At 40.4% G+C, this 24289-nt stretch overlaps 1 protein-coding gene and 1 long non-coding RNA gene across 8 annotated transcripts in view; one reads left to right on the top strand and one right to left on the bottom strand.

Annotated features, from left to right (window-relative positions):
• PBX1 (PBX homeobox 1) overlaps positions 1 to 24289 on the top strand; it is a 112183-nt gene that overhangs the window by 77975 nt on the left and 9919 nt on the right. Inside the window, exons 3-8 of one of the 5 annotated variants that reach the window (XM_075833336.1) lie at positions 2296 to 2540; positions 8021 to 8211; positions 9490 to 9625; positions 10509 to 10557; positions 20803 to 20874; positions 23950 to 24062. In XM_075833336.1, coding sequence (XP_075689451.1) covers positions 2296 to 2540; positions 8021 to 8211; positions 9490 to 9625; positions 10509 to 10557; positions 20803 to 20874; positions 23950 to 24062 — 806 coding nt within the window. Of the gene's footprint in view, positions 1 to 2295; positions 2541 to 8020; positions 8212 to 9489; positions 9626 to 10508; positions 10669 to 20802; positions 20875 to 23949; positions 24063 to 24289 lie in introns of all 5 variants that reach the window. The other 4 variants (XM_075833334.1, XM_075833335.1, XM_075833337.1 and 1 more) reach the window with 4 other exon arrangements.
• The window catches only part of LOC142657859 (uncharacterized), a 29769-nt gene that overhangs the window by 430 nt on the left and 5050 nt on the right, over positions 1 to 24289 (bottom strand). The window contains exons 3-4 of one of the 3 annotated variants that reach the window (XR_012849991.1): positions 13701 to 13813; positions 494 to 643 (exon numbers count right to left, since the gene is read on the bottom strand). This is a non-coding gene — a long non-coding RNA (uncharacterized LOC142657859). The remainder of the gene's footprint in view (positions 1 to 493; positions 644 to 13700; positions 13814 to 24289) is intronic. The other 2 variants (XR_012849993.1, XR_012849992.1) reach the window with 2 other exon arrangements.

The following is a 24289-nucleotide window of genomic DNA, read 5'->3' as shown; positions in this document are numbered from 1 at the left end:
CATATTTTCAAGAGTGCCAGCACCGTATTACCTCTAGTCACGTGACCAGAGCCTTGGCACGTGACTGGTAAAATGAATGTATGAGGATCCAAGTCTATATACGCAGTGCCTATATGTTCCAGCAGAATGTGCGGTAAAGGGTTAAGTGAATACCTTATGACGCAGGTCTGTTTAACTAAACCTTGGCAACAAGTTTGAAACCGTTTTAAGTCTGGACCAATTCGTTGACTTTTACAACCGATCCTTCTGGAAAAAGTTAGATGCCAAAGTGCCAGTCCTGGTTTTGAATTGGTTGCTCTGAGAGCAGCTTTCTCCTGGGATTGCTGGTATTCTAATGCATAGGTTTATAAACCATAGGGATTTTATTTATTGTCTTTTTTTTCGAGTTTGTTTACTTTTTTGTTAAGTTTTACCTAGAAGGCTCTGCCTAAAGCGGATTTCCAGGCTCCCCCCTACTGAAGCTCATTTGGTTTAGTATATGTGTGGCAGTTACCTTATTTGTGCACTGATTTAGTTGCCAGTAGTTTATAATCCGCTCTAGATGATTTGATTTCCTGGTCAGCCTTTGGTGGGCTTCTGCTTCTACGTAGTAGCCAATCTGAACAAGCAGAGCTGCAGTGTAAATCATTACGGAGAAACATACCTGCAACGTACAATGACATAACCTCGGACTTCATTTAGATAATTTAGCTAAGCGGAAGTAAACGCCATCAACTCTGAAGATAATAAATAACACTCAAGCATGAGTAGATTATTATCACTATGAGCATTATAATACATTATACCGGACCATTTTTAAAATCTATTTTCCAACAATAGTTCAAGAATTTCCAATAGTTGTCCCCAGATTCATTAATGAGAATCTCTAGGTCTGTGTCCCATTCATTTGGACAATCGTTTCGAAACAATCCCGTTTTACTGTTGCTCCCGCCAGTTCCAGGAGCTTTCTGGACTACTACTAAAAAATTTGAATAAATATTTAATGGCTTTATTTATCCTAAAACCACATTTGCTAAGCACACCCTCCTTTGTTTGATATGATGGATGAGCAGGGTGGATTTATTGCCCTACAACGTTTTTAAGGCTCTGTTTACACTTGCGTCATGTTTTCAGTTTTTACACAATCTATGACAGACCTGACAAATCCGTTCAGAGCCTTTGTCCATAGTTTCGACAGATTTGACGGAAATAATAGCATTGCATGCAGCGCTATTCTACCTGTCAAAATTACGGGAACCACAACAGAACCCGACTAACTTCGTTATAAGTCAACAAGGTGTGTTGGGCGCTTGTGATACCTGTTGAGCCACAATGGTTGTGTGAACTCCGCCTTATAATGGGTTTCCGGCCGCTGTCTTTTTTGTTTCTGGTTTGCATAGCACAGAATGCTACACTATTCTAACCTCCAAAGAGCCTGACCGAAAAGAAAGAACACAAGTGTGAACAGTACTCGTCCCAATACAGTCTGTCTCCACTGTTCAGAGGCTCAGTGTTGCGTAAAAAGGATAAATATGTGTATTTTTGTGTTGGACGCCATTCAGTTGGCTGCTGTATTGTATTGTTTTATATAATGTAATCTATTCCTTTGAAATATGTATTTTATCTTTACAAATAAGTTTCTTTTGCGATGTTTACAACGACCCTGTATATGATTTTCTGTTTTCGGTCATCGAGTAGCAGAGGGGACCCCTAGTGGATGTATGTAGAATAGACCTAACCATGTGTTTTTGTATTAAGCCCCATAGATACTATTCTAGTGATTTTGTGTGTGTATATAATATATAAATATATATATAATCTATTATTATTATTATTATTATTATTATTTAGAATGTGTTCAGTAGACGTGTGTAGTCATTGTATTCTACTCAAAATCGAATGTGGAAAATGCCTTTGGTATTTTACATATCAATATGGAAAATATACAGTAATTATACCTTTTATTACATACAGTATGTCTGTTTTATCGTATCGTTTTTACCACACTAACTTCTATATTTGTAACTTATAAAGCAAATATATACAGAATCTATAAGATCACATGCTGGGAACATTGTGTGAATAATAGGTGTAATATGTCTTTATTGCATTCATATAACTTTTTATTGTCATCTTCTATATTTCAGAGCAAATCATAGAATGTTTTAAATTCTTTTGTTTTCCTAAATAAAAGGTTTTGAAATATTGGCCCTAGGAGAACAATATAAATTTGTTTCATGTGTGCTACATAATAAGAATAAAAAAAATAAAAATACAAAGAATTCCTATATTCATATATTTGTCTATTTCTTACAGTACTCAGTATTCGGGGAGCACAAGAGGAGGAGCCGCAAGACCCTCAGTTGATGCGATTGGATAACATGCTACTGGCTGAGGGGGTAGCAGGTCCAGAAAAAGGAGGAGGCTCTGCAGCAGCTGCAGCAGCAGCCGCCGCTTCAGGTGGAGCTGGGTCTGATAACTCAGTGGAACATTCAGATTACAGAGCCAAATTATCCCAAATCCGACAAATCTACCACACAGAGTTAGAGAAATATGAACAGGTAAGTGGAAAGAGAGTGGCAATACCAAATACAGGACTACTATGAATGATTTATTGAGTAACTAATCAGCCGGTATTCCTCTAATCCCGTCTGTAGATCCAGTGCAATGATGGTTACACAAAATGAGGGGGTGCGAATGATTTCTTTATAATATTGAATGTAGTCTGACACTGGGAGGCCATTCAGCCCTATGCCGACAGTTGAAAAAAATATATTTTGCAGATTACCTGAACTCATTCGTAACCCTCTGGCAGTACTGATGGTCATCACATCACAAGTTAAAGAAGCACTCCAGCAATTTTTCTTTTACCTATGTAGTGCAGCATAAGCTTTTAAAGAATAATGTAGGGACTCTTGTGTTTGTATATACCTGTTAAAGTTGATGTGCCATTTATGGGTTGTTTGTCACCTTGGTTCCTTCTTCCCCTCTGATATGGTTCCCCTAATGCAGCCCATGATGCTTCTGGCTTTGCAGAGGAGCGGAGTCTCATCACACTGCACTTACTCTTCTCTGAGTCCTATCTAAGTGCAGCAAGTGATAGATCAGTGACATGAACTTCTGTCCCCTAACTGCAGAGTTTGTGTATTCCTATGTGATACAGCTTCAGCCTGTCTCCTGAATGTGATGGATGTTTCTGTTAGTTTTTACTCATAAGACCAGGTAGAAGCAGCATCTCCTAGAAATACACTGGACTCTCAGCATACTTGCTATTTTCTTCCACATATATCTTCGTAGATCAACATTCACAAACTTTTTCTTTTTTGCCATTACACTTGGGTGATCATGGATTTACACATACTATGCAACCCATATATAAAAGAAACTCCCTCTTTTTGCTATAAAATTACTGCTCATATAACCACAGGGACATCTGGTGGCTGTTGCGGATCTCTACACACACATTTTGGCGTGTGTTCCTGTAGAAAGCTGCTGCCCCGCCCCCTCTTTGACTCCCTCCTCCCGTCGCACTAGGTAAGCGCAGGGAGCCGCGCCATGTTTTTGTGGTGTCGGCCCCGGCGCACTGCATACTGGAGGATGTGGTTGTTGATGGTGGAGTTGGACTGCACTGCGTGTGCGCGGGGAGCCGCGTCACACGAGTGTGGTGTCTATTTCTGGCGCATGCGCATTACCGGGCGCCGGCTCTGTGAGCTGCCGGGCGCTCGTCTGTGAGAGAGTGAGGGAAGTGTGCACGATTGTGCACACATCTTGTAAATAATTAAAACTAATATGTTACCTATATATATCACAATACACCTCATTACAACAATACCCCTGAGGAAGCCACATTGTGGAGATACGTGTGGGGTATCCAGTTCCTTTTTCTCCTTTCATTGGATTTTTGGGATATTACACACATATGCCATACAGTTTGATGCAATATTTTTCCCTTTATGGCCATATGACTACATTTGTTATCTGTGGAGTCTCTGGGTAGGACTTGCTGGGGCTTTCTGTGTTTAGCCACTTATTAGGCATTCCCCAGGAGACCAGTCTTTGCATGTGTTTGCTATTTTAAATGATTTAAAAAGTGTCTATGTGGTGTATTTGCCTTTAATAAATATATATTTTTGTGATATACTAAGTGTTTTATATGCTTTTTTTTCTCCTTATACATACCCATATGTGTATTTTTGTCTTGATTACTGGACTTTGCACACAGCGCTCACAGATAGTAGTATAGACAGTGTGAGTCAGGAAAGTTTTAGAAGTCTGCTACTAATAATTGTATGGACTTGGCTATTATAGCACTGCACTCCTGCTCCGTAAGGCCTTTTTCACATGGCGTTTATTTGACGCATTTTTACAGCGTTTTACGTGCTGAAAACGCGCCAAAAACTCATGCTTTAAGCTACCCATTGACATCAAACCCATTGCAGTGCTTACGATGCAGGTTTTTTACGCGTCGTGTAAAAAAAGCATCGGGTCAACTCTTGGTGACGAAAACGTGCCTAATTCCCATAGTCAATGGGAGTCCTAATTACGCACCCAGAAATGCGCAAAAAGCGCATCAAAACGCCTGTACTTTAAAAAGCGGTTTGTAAAAACCGCTAGCAATTTTTACGCGTTTACACATATTTATTTTGTTTTCAGCGCCGTGTGAAGAAGGCCTTAGATAGAGAATAATTTATCTCTTCAGCGGCACTATATTAATGGGGACATAATAAGGAGGGTGGAGCTAGTTGGGGAGGGGAGGGGGTCTCAGAGCTGCCAGGAGGGGTTTGTCAGGTGATTATGTAATCCTGTAGTGCACAAGAAGTCGGCCACACAGTAGAGACCGCAAAAATAAACCATGCTCTCATGTGAAAACAGGGTGTCAGACTGAGATCACATGACACAGCTGCCCATAATAAAAGGGTTAATGTATAGTTCCGACTGTGCTTCTTTAAGTATAGTGGCGTTAACAATACAGGCAGCCAGAGTTCTGATACTGGGAATCATGCACATGCCTAGCAAAACCAGGAGTGAGTACATGGAGAACCACAAAGTTGTTTGTTTTGTCAATTTATTAGTATTCAACATGGAGAACTGTCACCTGTATTAAAGGGAATGTGACGTGAATTTTTTATTTTTATTTTTTTAAGTAAGTTACTTATTTCTATTTTTTTGTACGTTTTTTGCTGTATTTTTTTTTTCTTCCACATGGAAAGTATTAAAAATGTAATTAATAATTTGACATGTTTTCCTATGTTGGCCACCAGAGGGAGCACTTCCCAGATTTACAGCAAGGTGAATAAGGCAAAGCAACTTCACTCACAGCTGCTGTAAATGTGGGAGGGATTCTCAACCCCCCCCCCCCCCTCCTACAACCCAGGAAAAGGTGTCTTCAAATTGCTAAGCAGTGCCCGGCTGCCATTTTGGGAGTGATTGTACAAATGGCAGCTGGCAGAAGCTATAGGGCACACGAAAGGCTAGGGCTATGTTCACACGGGGTATTTTGCCGAGTTTTTTGACGCGGAAACCGCGTCGCAAAACTCGGCAGAAACGGCCCGAGAATGCCTCCCATTGATTTCAATGGGAGGCGTCGGCGTCTTTTTCCCGCGAGCAGTAAAACTGCCTCGCGGGAAAAAGAAGCGACATGCCCTATCTTCGGGCGCTTCCGCCTCCGACCTCCCATTGACTTCAATGGGAGGCAGGAGAAAGCGTATATCTCGCTGTTTTACGCCCGCGGCGTTCAATGGCCGCGGGCGAAAAACGGCGCGATAATTGCTGCGAAAATCGACGTGCAGGGAGAGGAATATCTGCCTCAAAGTTCCAAACGGAATTTTGAGGCAGATATTCCTCCCCCAAAATACTCCGTGTGAACATAGCCTTAGGATATGTTCACTTACTAAACAGCTCCTGATTTTCAGCCATTTTTTAATTAAACTCGCGTTTTTGGACGCGTTTTTTACGGCCGTTTTTGGAGCTGTTTTTCAATAGTTTCAAGGCTCCAAAAATGTCCCAAGAAGTGACATGCACTGCTTTTTGGCGGGCGCCTTTTTACGTGCCATTTTTGGAAAACGGCCGCGTAAAAAACGCCCCGTCGGAACAGAATGCTGTATTTCCCATTGAAACCAATGGGTAGATGTTTGTAGGCGTTCTGCTTCCCATTTTTCGGGACTTTTATGGCCCGAAAAACGGCTGAAAACACTGCGTGTGAACATACCCTTAGAATGCAGGGTCAATGCACCAAGATATACTTGGTTTGAACACATTCTTGTCCCTTCACGGTTTATGACAGAAACTCTACATGTATGTTGACAAGACTTTCCTGAATGTACCAATAGGTTTTTCCTTAGAATGATGAAAATTAAGTGAATGACTTTTCAGTTGACAGGTTCACATGGCGTGTATTTGACACGTTTTTTTGCGCATTTTACGTGCCAAAAAACGCATCAATAAACACTTGATTATGCATTTTATTTACATAATTGGTAAAGTGCACTGTTAGTACATACAACGCGCTCTTTTACACACACACACACACACACACACACACACACACACACACACACACACACACACACACACACACGTTTTAAAAAAACGGGTTGTGTAAATAAAGAAATGTTGAGTCAATTCCTTTCCACACACTCAGTTGTGCTACACACACACACACACACACACACACACACACACACCACTCTGCTACACACACACACCGCTCTGCTACACACGGACGCACGCACAGCACTGCTACACACAGACGCGCACACACACGGGGGTGGGGGTCATGAGAGGGGGGGTTTGTGAGAGAGAGACAGACAGACACCCACACTTTACCTGCAGTGCCTCCGGTCTTCATAATGGCACCTGCTATCTCCCTACAAACCGGCTTCTCTGCTGGGTGGCTCTGAACTGAGCCTGCGCAGTACAGAGCCAGATGGAAGATGCAATGAACGGCTCCCGTTCATTGTGTCCTATGCCCTGTAGCTGTCGTATTCCATCTGTGTATGTGTCGTTAAGAGACACATACACAGATTAAATAAAACATGGCAACCCCCAATACAGTAAGACAGTGTTAATGAAAAAAAACAACTTTGTGTGTGAAAAATGTAATAAAGTCAATATAATATTTAAAAAATCATGACACTGTCCCTTTTAAAGTTTGTTTTATTTCTGGGTTTTATGCACATAGTTTTTAAAGGGGTACTCCAAGAATCATAAATTAATTTTCTGATCGCTGGGAGCCTCACTGGTGGGACCCCCACCGATCGGGAGGACTGTGGTTTCGTACTCCCAGATCCCCCTCCCTGAACCCCCCCCCCCCAGTAAGGATGACCTTGAATGGAGCAGCAGTCGATCATGCACTCGCCGCTTTATTCAATGTCTATGAGAATGATGGAAACAGCCAAGCTCTGTACTCGGCTGTTTCTGTCATTCTGATAGATTTTGAATGGAGCAACAGCGCACGCTTTCAATGTCCTTTTCAGTGCGGTCCAGCAGTGACAGGGAACATGGGGTTTGGGACCTCTGGATAGTTGATCATTTATGATTCTATAAAAAAAAACTTTATTGTATGATAAAGTTCTGCAACTTTATAATGTACTTGGCAATTGAATCCCTCACAGTTTTCAAGGTGTCCATTTTCTCTTGGTGAATGAGAGCATTCTTGTTTACATCCAGAGGCTAAAAATCTATACAGACCCGATCCTTCTCACAGCGGAGAGTTTGCTACAATTGTATCCAGTCCAGCCAACCCTCTTGTTGGACATTCCAAAAGTAGTTCAATATATAAGTGTAGTTTTACACATAAAGGTGAATGGTTGTTGTGCTACTGACTGATCTTGCATGTAAAAAATGGACACTGGTCATAGGAACAAAAGATGTATGGTCAGCAATTTGGGATTTAGACACGGCTATTGCACATGATGAAAACCTGAAGTATAAGGCGTAGTATTTCAACTCCACAGAAAAGATACGAAGTAGAAAAGTACATAAATCTATGTAAGCCTCTAGAGAGTGGACTATAAATCTTAACACTCTTGTTCACTTTTAGGCCTGTAATGAATTTACAACACATGTGATGAATCTGCTGCGGGAGCAGAGCCGGACCAGACCTATCTCCCCCAAAGAGATTGAACGCATGGTCGGGATAATCCACAGAAAGTTTAGTTCCATCCAGATGCAGCTCAAGCAAAGCACATGTGAAGCCGTCATGATCTTGCGGTCCCGCTTTTTAGATGCACGGTAAGGCCATAGTGGATAAGCGTCCCCTGATATTTCTTATTATATCTATGTAATAACATGAACGATCTATAGAATATATTGAAATAATAAAGGGGGATTTCAAAAGCATTCATACGTAGGCAAAATGGTCCACTATTTGCTCCTTTGAACATACATATGGTGCTATGTGCGGAATTTCATTTTTTACGTGTTCCTTTAGGTGATTCATGTGAATATCTTTTCCTAGTACATTAAAGTCTTGAAGTTCCCTAACATGTAAAAATCAAGTTGGCAGAAGATTAGTGACCTCTGTGGCCAATCCACAGGACAATAGCAACCAATCCGGGTGCTTGGAAACGGAGGGTGACTTCTATATGTATGGAGAATTTTGACTCTATATATCTTGGAAGGTTGAAAAGTTAACACCAACCAACAAAAACTCCATCCTCCCTTTAAAGTCCACACTTATTGAGCTTTGTAAAAGTTGAGAGGACGCCAAGTTGAACATTTCGCAAATTTGTTTTGTTACGTGAATGTTTACCTAAGATACCGAATGTCTTGTGCATCTCTTAAAGTGTATCTAAACGTTCGACAAACTTCTGACATGTCAGAAGTTTGGATTGGTGGGGGTCTGAGCACCGAGACCCTCACCAATCTCTAGAACGAAGCAGCTGAAGTGCTCTCGTGAGTGCTCAGCTGCTTCGTGTCTGTTCGGCTTTTTCAGGAAATCAATGTATCGGTGTACGGACTCAATACAAAGTCTATGAGCCCGTACTCCGATACATCGGCTTTCCGGAAAAAGCAGAACAGAAACTAAGCAGCTGAGCGCTCACACGAGCAGTTCAGCCGCTTCGTTCTAGCGATTGGTGGGGGTCTCCGTTCTCGGACCCCCACCAATACAAACTATGGCATGTCAGAAGTTTGTCGAACGTATAGCTACACTTTAATTTTGTACTGTATGTGTTCTTTTTAGTTACAATTTTGCTTTGCTGCGATCTGCTGAAAATAAGTGTCGTGACATAGTTTCATTTATGAAACTTACAAATTCACGTGTAAAATTCTAGGAATGATTCAGAGCTTTTACCTGTAAATATGCTTATTCTGATGTCATTCGAGATCCCTAGACACCTGTCGTAGTAGAAGTAGAAGTCTCAAAACCATGGAGATGGGACTCCTCCACCAGCTTTTTAGGTCTTTTTGTACACGTTTCATATGTGCCTTTCATGTCTATTGAAAAAAGTTCATCATTTTGTACATTTTCACGCCTATGTTTTAACAGTGGACTTAATTTTTTGATAGACGGAAGAGAAGAAACTTCAACAAGCAAGCTACAGAAATTTTGAACGAGTATTTCTATTCACACCTCAGCAACCCATACCCCAGTGAAGAGGCCAAAGAGGAGCTAGCCAAGAAGTGTGGCATCACCGTATCACAGGTAGAGAACGTATACAAATACTTCTAGTCCCTGTGCCTCATAGCCTTGTAATTCCTGAAATTGGACAATTTGGTGTATGAATTATCATATACGTCGGGTGATAACCCCATTGTTAAGTCCTGGCGGGCATATTGAGCTTATAGATCGGGTTTCCCTGATCACAATGCTCACTCTATCACTCTCTTAGTTAGAGCCAAGAGTCACATTAGGACCAGCTCTCCGTTCTGGATGACTGCTGTTGTTTATAGATGGCCATTGATTTTAAATTGTGTTGTGTAATTTTTCATTATGCCTGCAGTAGAGCAAGTATGTAACTGCTTATTCACCCAGTGGAGGCGCTGCAGGGAAAGTGAGCAGTTCTCCCGTCACTAGCAGTAGGTCATGGGGAATCCCATTGGAAATAAATATAAAATAGTTGTAGCATTAGTAGGGGATGCGTTAACTTAGTGCACGCTTTTTAGAATTAAAGAAAATATACACACTAAACTAAACTATTTCCTTAATACGAAAGTATAGCCTTTAAAGAGTTACTGTCGTTTCAGCTAATTTTTGACATGTCATAGTGACATGTCCGAAGTATTGATCAGCGGGGGCCTGGGTGCTTAGGCTTTCTGTAAGCCAGTCTTCAGGCATACTAGGATTGCTGATCGCAGCCGAAGCGATCGTTGCCTGTTCGTTTTAGCGATCGCTGGGGGTCTCTGCACCCTGATTCCCACCAATCAAAACTTGTGACGTGTCAAAAGTTTGCAGAAACTACAGTTACGCTTTAAAGACAGTTGTCATTACTTCATTGAAGGATCATCTATGTATACTGTTCATGTATAATACTATATAAACATATCACTGTAAACTCGTCTCCCTGTCTCTGTTGCACATACTGCAGGTATCAAACTGGTTTGGAAATAAGCGAATCCGCTACAAGAAGAACATAGGTAAATTTCAAGAGGAAGCCAATATATATGCTGCCAAAACAGCTGTGACTGCTACCAATGTGTCAGTTCACGGAAGTCAAGCCAATTCGCCCTCAACTCCCAGTTCTGCTGGTTAGTTTATGTTTTTTTGTTTTGTTTTCTTTCTTTTTTTTATCTTTTTTTTTTTTGTTTTTTTTGTTGCTATTTTAGTTTTCTCTTTTACCTCCAGCCTTTCTTTACTATAGTCTTTGTTCATTTTATTATCTCCCCATCTTGTCTTGATGCCATTGTTGTCCTCGTCTAATCTGCTGTCTTGTATGTGCCCTTTCTCTTTACTCTTATATATGGTCTCTGTATTATTTCCCTTTTTTGTTTTGCTTTCCCCTGCTTATTTTCTAGACTAGCATCCCGCTGTCTGTGTTCAGATATGACCATATTCTCTAATGTCTTTTTCACACCTATAATGACCTCAGTAATATTGGGATTTGAGTTATTAAAGCCTCTTGAAATAGCCCTCAGCAGCTGCCATTTTCTGTACAAAGTTCTTTTCCATTATTAGAGATCCTGATAACTTGTACCTACGCTTTTTATTGTGGCCTGTCTAAAATGGCTGGTCTACGGTTACTAAGGGGTGGCAGCATGTATTGCCTAAATAAAAGGGAAGAGGTATTTGCACCGTGAATCACTAAGCCAATACTTTTTGTTTAAAAGGAATCCTATTACCGCAATTAGTCTGAAATATTCCTTCATTTATGGACTTTTTCGGAGCATCAGCACCTTGCCCAAATTTTGCAGCTTTATTTACACATGTTGAACTGTGATTTTTATTTTTTTTCTGCCGGTTGAACATCTTAATTAAAGGTTTTGTTTTTTTTAATTGGTTTATACATTGTAGAGATTTTTTATTTTTTTTTGTGTTGCCCTATGTAAAGAAGCACTTTAGGCTGGATTCGACCGTTTTGATGCAGTTTTTTATGAGCCAGAACCAGGAATGGACACAAATGGAACATAAAATCTAGAGGGACGGCGGAAAGATCGCCTCTTTTAAATCCACTCTTGTCTTTGGCTTAAAAAAAACAAAACGAATAAAGTGCACCAAACTAAATAAAGCAACCTGTATTGGTGACCTTTCTCAGTGCATTTTATTATAGTTTAATATTAAAGGGGATACAGTCTGCTCTCATATCACAATCAAAAAATATAAAACATATCTATATTCTTTCCAAAGACTTTACAAAGGATCAGGGGACATTCAATGCGTGTTGGAGAAAGACGTTTCAGACATCAATATATGTTTTATTTATTTGCTTCCCCCTTCCAGTGCTATTGAAACTGGAAGTTTCAGGAAAGTGGGGGCTTAGGCTGCACCACTGCTCGGTCTGCAGTACGGCAGCCTAAAGATACCCACACACGTTAGTTGATAGTTTGCCGGACCGGCCGTCTATCCAATGGGGGTATGTATGTGAGTCTCCGTGGGAGATAACCCATCTAGCAGCGGCTAATTCTCCTCTACACATTGAAATAAACGTGCACACTCAGCTGAGCATTCATGATTATGGGGGACTTGGGAGGAACAGCTGTCGGCTAACGGAGCTAACCGCTATCTAAAGTGTATGGCCACCATAAGCCTAATTTAGTCCCCGCCGGAATTTGGAGGGAGCAGAACTTGCAGAAAGACAAACCAATCAATCCAATTCCGTACTTCAGTACATTAAATGTATCTATCATGTTAGAAGCTGTGGATCCAACATTTCACTATGTGCTGCTTTATATGAATACAACTTTAGAACGGATTGTTTATAGTGCATTTTGACCACCACTGATCACATCTGTACATTTACCAGACCCATTGTCCGTGTAGAAACTCATGCATCCAATATGAAGCTTTAATTCTAGAATATCCCCTAATTCAATTTAAAAAGAACCAAGCATGAAGGTTGTTACCAAATCCTCCAGTAATATGATCTTCATTGTTTTGCCACAAACTACATCGGAATGATCTGTATAATTTATTGCCATGGGCTGTGCAATAATTAGATCTCTGTAGTTGATCACTTGTTGATGTCATCATTAAGTCATTTGGCTAATGAAATCTACAGGAATTGATTCAGGGATAGTTGGCAACTCTCCAGAAAAGAGATTAAGGATGAAGCAATGGGGAATTGAGCATAACAGGGATAGAGGTTAAGAATGATAGACAAAGAGGAATGGGGCAATGTGACAGTTTCTGAGTAGGGGGAACCTGTAAAATGACAGCATGGAATAAAATAGATCATAACACAAAGGCAAAATTAGACTTGGAGATACAATTAAAGCATAAGTAAGACCCTTGCAGCTCGTGGAGGCTTTGTTTCAAGCCATGTATACAAGGTTATACATTCCCATGCGTAGTTTATCCTATTGTACGGTACCACATTAGGGGTTATGAGTTTGATCCAGTCATTTAGTTCGAGTTTTCTAAAACTTATACCAGATGGCTATGCCAGTCTTGCCATTTTACATATGGGTGGTCCTTTGACTATTTCCTGTGTGATCATTATTCTAATTTGTAGATTGTATGGAGTATTTGTTTTATTGCTTTCTAGACTAATAGGGTCAATGTTACGTTTTTGTGAAGCCATATTTTCTAGCGGTAAAGGAAGGCTGCACTCAAACGCCCATAAAATCTCTCTTTTTTTGTATACACATAAAGCATTAGCAGCTAACGTATTTCAGGCCCGGTCTTTAGGTGTTGCTATAACTAAGAGCTGTGGTCCAAACCTTTTATGTTTCTGGTGTTCTCTATAATCGGGCTGGGAGGAGAAGAACTGAGTAGAGGCCACAAATGTGTGCTCTAAATGCACGGTGGATATGGAAGGAGCGCTCCGTGGCTGTTTAGCTATTTCCCATAGACTATAATGGAGTATGCCATGTGATGCATGGCATCTACTCTATTTATCTCTTCTCTACCTGATTTTAGAGAATGGTGGAAATCGGGATCTCGTTTTTGTGATCGGTGGGGTCCCAGAGCTCAGACGCCCACTGATCACACAAAGTTACGGACACCTATATTAGCGATGTGAAAAGTACCAATAACCGCATCCAAATCCTTTGAGATCTCTCTTTCAAATATGTAGGGGGCTAATCTTTTTTCCATCCCTCTATATCACAATTCAATCCAGTACCTGATCTCCCTCTCCCGGTGTACTGGCAGGCGTTCTCCATTTGTCTGTGAGCAGTCTCTCTGTGTCAGGAGGTATTTAACTTTACTGGCACATTTCATGCCTTTTGTTTCTTTCTGAGGAATAAACATATGCTGTTTGCAATATGCAGTTCTGTTTGTTAGCTGGATGACAGGTATATGGTACTTTAATAAACATAAAGTGGAATTTCCTTCTCTGAAAGCGCTTACATAGTAATTAGTAGCATAGTCAAATAAAAGAAACAGGAGGTACGGATTTAAATACACAATTCTGTTTGACATCAGCCAGCCTGTGCTAGAAGCATTTCATTGTCATTGGAATGTCGGTATGAGACATTGGCAGAGTAAGAGGGGCCTGATATTGTGAGGACAGAGCACTCGGAAGTTGTACATTTGACAAAAGTAGTGTTGACACAAGGTAAGGAGAGGAGACAGATAATAGTGGAGTCTACAGAAGAGGACAGATTTCTGGGGTTAAGAGAGCGTCCGACAAGCCCATTCCATCTGTGCCCATTCTAGGTTTTTGGTTTTTTTCGGTGTTTAAATCGCCTCGTAGGGGGAGATTTATTAAAAGTGATTACAAAGCAAAAGTGGAGTAGTTGTCCATGACAACCAATCAGATTCCTCCTTTCATTTTGCAGAGGTCCATTGGAAAATGAAAACCGAAACCTAATTGGTTGCTTTGGGTAACTAGTCCACTTTTCCTTCGCAGTTTCGATAAATGTGCTCCATAGTGTATTCATATATGAAGTCCTCTTTCCTATTGTATCTTGTTTCTGTTTTGTAACACTTTTGTAGCTCGTTGATCAGCGCTCTGTTGCTCCTGTCACAAGGAGATATGGATGGGGACGAGCGGTCATTACTCCGATCGCTCATCCCCATACATTATGATCATGTTGGCAGCCCGTCTCCCTGTTTACACAGTGAGATGTGCTGCCGACGACCGATAATATTTGACTTTTTTAAAACGATACGATCAGCAGATGAACGAGTGTTTACGCATTCATCTGCTGATCGCTACCCTTTTTATACAGGGCAAATATCGGCAACTTGCGTTGTATGAACACTTGTCTGGCCGGTAATCGCCCAGTGTAAAACCCCCTTTATTGTAATTCTATTCGGCCAGTGCGAACGAAGGAAAAGATCAATAATAACAATACTATCATTTATCATTGATCCCCATTTGCACCACCGAAAAAACCTTATAGACGGCACGATCAGTAAATTGTGCTCTTAGGCATTGCTACCCAGCGCACGGCTCTTAATACAGTCACCACTAGGCAACATTATCTGTCCTTGTCCAGCCGGGAGGAGTTTCCTCTCCACCTGCTGTAGGGATTGTACTGATGGAAAATGTCCATGAGAAACACAGCAACCATTTTTCAAACCACGGTTTGTTCATTGCGTTTTTTTTGGTTTTTTATTCGTGGTGTAAAAAGTTGAATTTTTCCTGAATACCAAACAGGCCTCATGCACACGACCGTAGCCGTGTGCACGGCCGTGATTTTCGGGTCGGCCGGCTGCGGACTGTCAGCGGACTGTCAGCCGCAGGCCGCCCGCACATGCACATGGCCGCGGCCATTGTTTTCAATGAGCCCGGACCGCAGAACCGGGCCGTAATAAGACATGCCCGTTCTTTCTGCGGTCCGGGCTCCCGGGCCGTGCACGGACCGCAAAAACTACGGTCGTGTGCACGGCCCCATAGAAAAGAATGGGGCCGCAATTCTCCCGTGGATTTTCGGGGGAATTGCGGCCGCAAAAACACGGTCGTGTGCATGAGGCCTAAGCAAGTCTAGTAGATCCAACATGACCCCTTTCTCTTAAAATAAGCTACTGTTCTACTGTACTTTTACTTTGAAGACTATATTGTAATGATTAGTTAAGATTGTTTTTGAATATCGTATAATATTTTTTCACAAAGTCATAATAGTCATTTAAATGGAAGGTTTTGGCCCAATCTTTTGGGTTGAGTTTAAACCCGTTAGTGACCGCCCGTAGGTGTTTTTACTGCGGTCACTAATGGGCTTTGTTCTGATGCAGTAGCCTTTTTACAGTGCTGCATCAGAATAAAGCAGCGCTGCTGGGAGGAGCAAAATCTCCCAGCTACCAAAGGTAGCTGAGGACTTGGAACAGACCTACTCTGGTGGGCGGGATTGAAATCTGCATCGATCCCGCGCGTTTAACCCCTTTGATGCAGCGGTTAATAGTTACCGCCGCATCTAAGTAGTTTTAAGGGAAGGGGCTCCCTCTCTCACCCCATCGGCACATCTGCGGTGTAATCGCTGGTGTGCTGATGGTTTTTATGGCAGCCGGGGGCCTAACAAAGGCCCCCAGGTCTGCCTTAAGTATTGGTTTTACACTAGCAGGCAATAATACCTCAATACAGAATTTTTGCTGTGTATTATAAAGGCAATCAAATGATCGCATAGTGAAGTCCCCTAGTGGGAGAAAAAAAAAAAAGTTAAAAAAAAGTTTGATAAAGTAAAAAATAAATAAATTAGAGAACCCACTTTTTCCCCTTACAAAATGCTTTTATTATGAAATAAAAGTTAGACGTATTTGGTATCGCTACGTAACGACCCCAACTATAAAACTATTATATTTTTTAACCTGCGCAAAAAATCCGGTAAAAAAAATAAAAACCAATGCCAGAATTGCTGTTTTCTGTTCATCCTGCCTGTGTGCTAAAAAGCAATCAAAAAGTCACATGTACTCCAAAATGGTAAAAATAAAAACGAAGTCTGTTATGGCTCTTAAAATATTGCGACAGAAAAACAAATAATTTTGAACTTTAATTTTTACCGTGTAAAAGTAGTAAAACATACAAAAACGATATCAATTTGGTATCGCAGCAATCCTAACGACCCGCTGAATAAAGTTATGTTATTTATACCACACTGTAAACGGCGTAAATTTAAGATACAAAAAAGAATAGCAAAATGTTTTTTGTTTTTTTTACCCTTACCCCCAAAAATGTTAATCAATAAATTATTTGTACCCCAAAATGGTGCATGTTAATAAGAAAAATGTGTCCTGCAAAAAAACAAGTCCTTTATACAGCTATGTCGAAAGAAAAAGAAAAACCGTTATAGCTCATTAAATGAGACGATGGAAAAACGTAAAAAAATTGCTTGCTCATTAAGGTTTAAAATACCTTTGGTATTAAGGGGTTAAGGGGGTATGCTAATAAGTGCATTTAGGAATGGCGTTTAAACATACAGGTGGACAGCAGCTTTCTTTGGTCATCTTGAAGTCATTAGACTATCAAAAACACTGTAGAAATCATAAAAACATTCCGCCCTAGTCCCATAAACAGAAAAATTAGACAGATCAACAGGTTTATCAACCGTGTTGAATACAACATGATTCTTGAAGTTGTCTGATGTCTATTTTCATGTTTTCATTGAGGCATGGGGACTCCACGTATAACGTAGCTTCCTTCCATCATTTGGATAATGGGGTTTGCACCTGACTGGGAGTCCAAATCTAAACATTTTCATGACTTCTTTATGTTTACCCTTTGCATGGGTTTCTACTTGGTACTCCATTATCTTCCACACTCCAAAACATGCTTGGGTTGACTACGTTCCTACCATCCAGCCTACGGCTACATTCAGACGAGCGTAGCTAACCTCTGTCTAACCTCGGATGTGAAAAACTTCCGCTTTTCACGTCCGAGGTGTACCCGAGCAGGGCGCGTTGTCGCGGATCCCCCATAGACTAGAGTCTATGGAGGGATGCGTGACCCGCAGTAAAATAGGACATGTCCTATTTTTTCACGGACCCTTCACATGCTCCGTTGAAACAACGGTCGTGTAAACTGCCCCATTGAAGTATATGAGTCCGTGTGACGTCCGTTGTTTTAACGGCTGTCACACGGACTACATATACGCTCGTCTGAATGAGCCCTAAAAGATGTGTATTTGCTTGAGATTAGGAAAGTAGATCCTGAGTCCTACTAGGACCAAGGACCTGAGCAAGATGTGTACCGTGCTGCAGATTATGTTGGTGCTGTACTATTTGACAGAGCGAGAAATTGAGGCAAATGAGATGCTGGGAAATCAGATCAAGCTTTGAAAAATCTTTCTTCAGCTCCCCTTTTTTAGAGGGGGACAAGTTGCGACCATTCTTTGTAGATCTTTGATTTTTCTACATCACAGATCTTTGACATAAGATGTTTTTGAAGAAAAATGTAGTGAACTCCAATGATGAAAGCCTGTAGAATAAAGACCTGGTTGAGTTTTCCAACAATAAGATTTGAAGGGATTATTCCTTTGACTGTCAAATGCATCACTCAAATAATTTTATTAATACGGCACTTTCTAAAGTTTGAATTTGCCACCTGGAGATGTAAAATGAGAAACTTGTCGGGGTGTAGTGTTTGAAGAAAAAGGTCCAGTACTTTTTAATTTTGCATTCTTAGGTGTATGTTTGTGTATATACACACATACCACAAGCAATTTATACATTATTGTCCGGTATACCAGGCCAGGTACCACTAATCTGAAGTTTTCCTTTAATCCTAAATTGAATAGTTGGCGATACCGGTGTGTGACTAGAATAACATGGCAACTGTAATACAACATAGATTATGCCAAAAATATAAATCCAGCTTCATAGACTAGCTACTGCTTTCGAGTAAAGGTACATACATCCTTGTTACTAACATACAGTGATTTAACTTCGTGAAGGCTCACTTTAAAAATGACTTTTCAGAAATGGCTGGTACACCAAAAAAATCAACATATTTGTAATATGTTTTATTAGTTTATGAGCTGTGTTTGAGTTGGTTTATAAACAGTCTGGATGTATAATCTGAACCACTTCTCACCCCAACAGCTGTTAGTGGGCGGTCCAGACTACACAGACTGCTTTGCAGCAACCTATTCATTGTTTAGTTCAACTTAAAGAGGCTCTGTCACCAGATTTTGCAACCCCTATCTGCTATTCAGCAGATCGGCGCTGCAATGTAGATTACAGTAACGTTTTTATTTTTAAAAAACGAGCATTTTTGGCCAAGTTATGGCCATTTTTGTATTTATGCAAATGAGGCTTGCAAAAGTACAACTGGGCGTGTATTATGTGCGTACATCGGGGCGTGTTTACTACTTTTACTAGCTGGGCTTTCTGACGAGAAGTATCATCCACTTCTCTTAACAACGCCCAGCTTCTGGCAGTGAAGACACAGCCGTGTTCTCGAGAGATCACGCTGTGACGTCACTCACAGGTCCTGCATCGTGTCAGACGAACCGGCACCAGAGGCTACAGATGATTCTGCAGCAGCAGCGGCGTTTGCAGGTAAATCGATGTAGCTACTTACCTGCAAACGCTGATGCTGCTGCAGAATCAACTGTAGCCTCTGGTGCCGATGTGGCCGACACGATGCAGGACCTGGGGCAGGAAGTGAGTGACGTCACAGCGTGATCTCTCTCGAGAACACGCTGTGTCTGCACTGCCAGAAGCTGGGCATTGTAAAGAGAAGTGGATGATACTTCTATACACAACGCCCAGCTAGTAAAAGTAGTAAACACGCCCCGATGTACGCACATAATACACGCCCAGTTGTACTTTTACTTTTCAACACGCCCAGTTGTACTTTTGCAAGCCTCATTTGCATAAATACAAAAATGGTCATAACTTGGCCAAAAATGCTCGTTTTTTAAAAATAAAAACGTTACTGTAATCTACATTGCAGCGCCTATCTGCTGCAATAGCAGATAGGGGTTGCAAAATCTGGTGACAGAGCCTCTTTAAAGCACAAAAGGTCCTAAAAGCATATTACAATTATTTTTGTGGTTTACCAGCTATTTATGAAAAGTTAAATTTCACCTGCAACTTTAATTCTTTGCATTCTGGTACAAAGTAAATGAACTATGCTGCCAACAGCCAGCATCAGCTTCTTCAGTTTTATGAGATTTATCTAGTGACCACCAAGGTAGGTCTCACACATGCCATGTGCCACTTTCACCCCAGGAATAATGTTATGACTTATGTCTGCCTGCAGCTACCACTAGGAGGTGCTGAGCAGCTTACTGCATACTATTTTTTTTTGTGGTTAAGTTCAATATATATATATATATATATATATATATATATATATATATATATATATATATATATATATACTCCAAATTTCTAACTATTGGTGGCTGCAGACGAGAAGAATTTTATTATTTTATCTTAAAACCAAAATACGACTCCGCATAGAATTCTTTAGAAATAAGACAAAATGGTGTTTGAGGCTGGACATTTACTTTATTAGATTTAGTACCTCATTTTACAAGTTGACTTTAAATAATCGTTGGCAATTCTTTTTAATTGTAAAGATAACCTGTCCGCTCTTCTGACATATGTGTTCTAGTAAATACTTGTATTACCCATAATATAACAATTCGGGGGGGGGGGGGGGATTTTTTAGGACTCTGCGTTCCTCCACTATTCTTTTTAGAAATGTATGAATCAATTGACAACTTGGTGTTACCAGCTGGGGGTGTGTCCCTATAATTTCTGACACTGTCCAATCAGTGCTCAGACTCTAGGTACGCACCCCTTTGACCAGTGGAATGGTAACACCTGGTTGTCAATTTATTCATCTATTTCCAGGAGGAATAACGGAGGAATGGATCAGTGCAAATTTCTAAAAAAATATGCTCCTGCACTGTTATTTCATGGGGAATACAAGTATTTACTACACCAAGAGAGCTGATAGGTCTGGAAGAGCACATTTGTTTATTTGGGGTTTTTTCTTTTCATCATTTGCTTACATCTTTTAAATACTACCTCTACATTTTGAAAATAAATTTTAGTATGTACAGCTCTAGCTGACCTTCTGGTTTGCTGAGCTGTGAGGTAACTACGGGTCTGGTCATAGAATGAGGATAGGATGAACATGTCTCACCCGCATCTCTCCTAATTTACACTGACTGAAGATCACATAAGGTTCATACAAAGCCATTTGGTCAACCAGTCTCCAGCTGCACACATTGCTCGCTAACCCTGCAGTTAAATGCTACTTTCTTTATGCCAATGACAAGCTAAGGGCTGATATCCTTGAAATTGCTGGTTTTGTGTTGTGTTTCATTCAGGAAGCAAACAGACGGAACGCGGGGCAGTGGCACCACAAAACAAAATGCAGTTCCTGACGCCACAGAACCTCGGTTAGTACGCATGGTCCTCCTGACGCGTGCACGTGACTTTGGCTATAGTCTTGTGGTTGTTTTGTGGTTTCAACTATTGGTGGTGTTCTCATTTCTTATTTTTATTTTAGGTGCTTTGTTTTCAGCTTAACCTTTCCATCCATTTGTCTCGATCCATGCTTCAGCCTTGGTATTAGGAGGATACTTCTTTGTGGTGGGCTTTATTTGTTAGGAAAACCACATCTGAGTCTATATACACTTTATCACCCAGAGGCTTTGTGATAGTGACATTGACAGATCTGTCTATTTTATCTCCGTATATGGACTATAACAAAAATAGTTAGATTTTACCAATCGTGCTGTATGATGTTTTGCTTTGATCGCGCAGTTCATAGATAAATTTAATGCGAGACAAATAAACGTACACGGCTGAGGAACTTAAACAACCAAGTCCATTGCAACACTGCAGACATACAGTGGCTAGTAAAAGGAGACTAAATGCTATATTTATATTCACTAAGCAGCTTAGACTTCATATGAATAAAGCGATTTGCTCGAGATACATACCCGATACATATTGTGCCATTCAGGACAAAAGACAGCCTGTTTAATGAGCATTGCAGAGGCGTTGTTGGCGGAAAGTCGATCCAGGGGGTTATTTTGATATTTGGAGTCGAGAAGGAATATTTTCCCTAAAATTAGGAAAATTGGCTTCTGCCTCATGGGGGTTTTTCCCTTCCTCTGGACCAACATTGTTTTATACTAGATTTTTTTCAACCTTACTTTGTTACTAGGTTATCATCCCACTTGTCATTTTACACAGCAACCGCTATCTGAAGAGAAATATTTATTTTATGATTGGTCAAACTTTTCCACCGGCACAAATACTTTAGTCATGCTATAGAGAGCTGTCTACTTGATTAGAATTGTGATCGAATAGAACTGCGGCACAAGGAATAGGGGAAATATTTCCTAAAATTTCTGTAGGTCCGATCTTCCTGTAGGTTTATAAAGACATACGGTAGAGCAGATCATCTGTATGTGATGTGAAGGCAGCCATAGTTTTGCACAACTATCTTAAGACTTCTACCACTATGAGTAGATCATCACTAGTAATGAGAATAAAAAAAAACACACTTTTTCCATATCAAAGCAGCCGGTAGGTTATGCCAGGTAGGCAGCCACTGTCCAGTCACGCAACAATAGGCATTCGACCCCAAGCTCCTGTTTGTCAACGTCTGTGAGACTTGTTGTGTACAGCACAGACGAGAGGAATGTGTTTTTTTTTTCTTCCCTTCATAGCTATTATTCATAGTAATTCTTAATAGTAATAAAATTATATATATATATATATATATATATATATATATATATATATTTTAGCTATATTATGTATTGAAGTGTACATAGCATTCCCACAGCTAACAGCAGAGTTTTTTGAGAGATTTTGTTTTTTCATTCCTCGGAAGGATACGGATTTACGGCATCGCCTGGAACTTGTGACAAAATCGTGGGAATACGGTGCTACTACTTATTTTATTTTTTTCTTCGTCCATGTTCCCTACGACCATGAACTGTCTGTTATACAGCAGTTTGTAGGCGGAATCCCATTAACCAAATACAGGCTGCTTCCATTAACCAGCAGTGGATGTGCTGCCTTGGGAATTTAGAAAACTTTGTTGCTGAGTGCCATGACAGCAGTTAACTGGATAGTGGAACTTTAAAATGGAACTGCCCTTTAAATGCATCAAGTCAAATGTCCTACAGTTTAAGAAGTACAGCAAAGATTTTAAGGAAAATTGACAGATCTGAATGGGATATATTAAATCTGACTTGAATAATGCCTGTTCAAAAGCTCAACCGGATAAAGACCACATATTACATTGAGAGTACTGAACTACTTACCCTACGTACACACCCTACTGTAAGCATACCATTAATGGATCATCCCATCAAAAAATGTCTGACAACTACTGTTCATGGTTTACAAAAACCTGCCAACCTACGAGCTTGTGTCAATGCTCACCAGACTTTCCTCTGTCCCATAGATTCTTCCACCACAAATAATCCAAAGAAGAAAGTAATAGTTGATCTAGAACCCCCTAAGTTTCTTTCTTACCAGCTTATGTAGCCTGTATAGTAGTAATATACTGAGTGTTGTCCATGGTGGCAATCCATACTTAGATATACCGTGTTGTGTTATGCAAGGCAACCAGGAGATCTTGGGTGACACTGTGCCCCATGGTATGGTGCCTGGTGAGTTTCTCATGTTTCCAGTTTACTCAGTAAAGTACCAGTATTGACCACTGGATTTCTATAATCCAGAATTATATTGTATTGTGGCAGATAAAGTACATGGCTTTTATGTGGATTTATTGAGTATAGCATTGGGTATTTAGGATATGCTTGCAGATGCTTTTTCATTTACCATAATAAAAAGTGGTTAATGATTTACAGTTTGACCAATCCTATAATATATAGACATCTTTGGCCTATGTCAAACTCTTCGCTAAGTAGATGTTTGCTGTGTGGAAGCTTTAGATCATTTTGGTCTTTTTTGCATTGGTGTCTGTGGAAAAAAATTGAGAAAATGTGTACTTTTTACACGTGACCAGTTGCAAATTGCGTAAAAAAAAAAAAGAGAATTTAGTCAAATTATAGTATAAATGTAGAATAATGATTTTATGATCCTTGAAGCTGATCTCTGTGACACCTAACTGGGCAGTATACCATGTTGGCATGTCTAATTCTGGCACACAGGAAACCAGACCGGTTTACCTCCATGTGATGCAAATTCAGTGAACAAATCCTTCCTACTAATCTAGCTCAGAATACACAAATAATAACTTATCCTCCTCGTACTAAACATGGGCTCTCTTCATTTATTCTTTTCTTTTTCCTAAACTTGCGGATTTCTTTTCTCTCATCCCGATTCCTTATTTTTTTTTATTATTAAATATATCATCTCTTGTACTAACTCTGTTCAGCCTTCTTCATCTGCCTGTCTCACCATATAACAATGCATGTCAGACCTCCTCTCCGGGGTTTGAACTTCCTTCTTTCTTTGATTCAGGTGCCTCACTCTTTCCTTTCCAGGTACTTCCAGTACTTTTAACATGTCAAACTCTGGAGATTTGTTTATGAGCGTGCAGTCTCTCAATGGAGATTCATACCAAGGTGCCCAGGTTGGAGCCAACGTACAGTCACAGGTAGGGACCTTCAGATGATTTGGAAAAGGCATTGGCGACATAATCATTTGTGGAGGAAGCTATTGATATGTCAACTGTTTAGAAGATTTTGTCAGTCATAGGCTTCTAGATGGAAAAGGTGCTGGAAACCAAGCCATTTGTATACAAAGTTGATGGTAGAAAAAGACTGAAAAGAGGGGTTTGTCACATTCCTAAAGACTGTCGATGTTGATGGTCTTATTACTTTT

The sequence above is a fragment of the Rhinoderma darwinii genome, chromosome 7 (assembly GCF_050947455.1).
Source record: "Rhinoderma darwinii isolate aRhiDar2 chromosome 7, aRhiDar2.hap1, whole genome shotgun sequence".
Lineage (NCBI taxonomy): Eukaryota > Metazoa > Chordata > Amphibia > Anura > Rhinodermatidae > Rhinoderma > Rhinoderma darwinii.
This window is presented reverse-complemented; position numbering and strand designations above follow the sequence as displayed.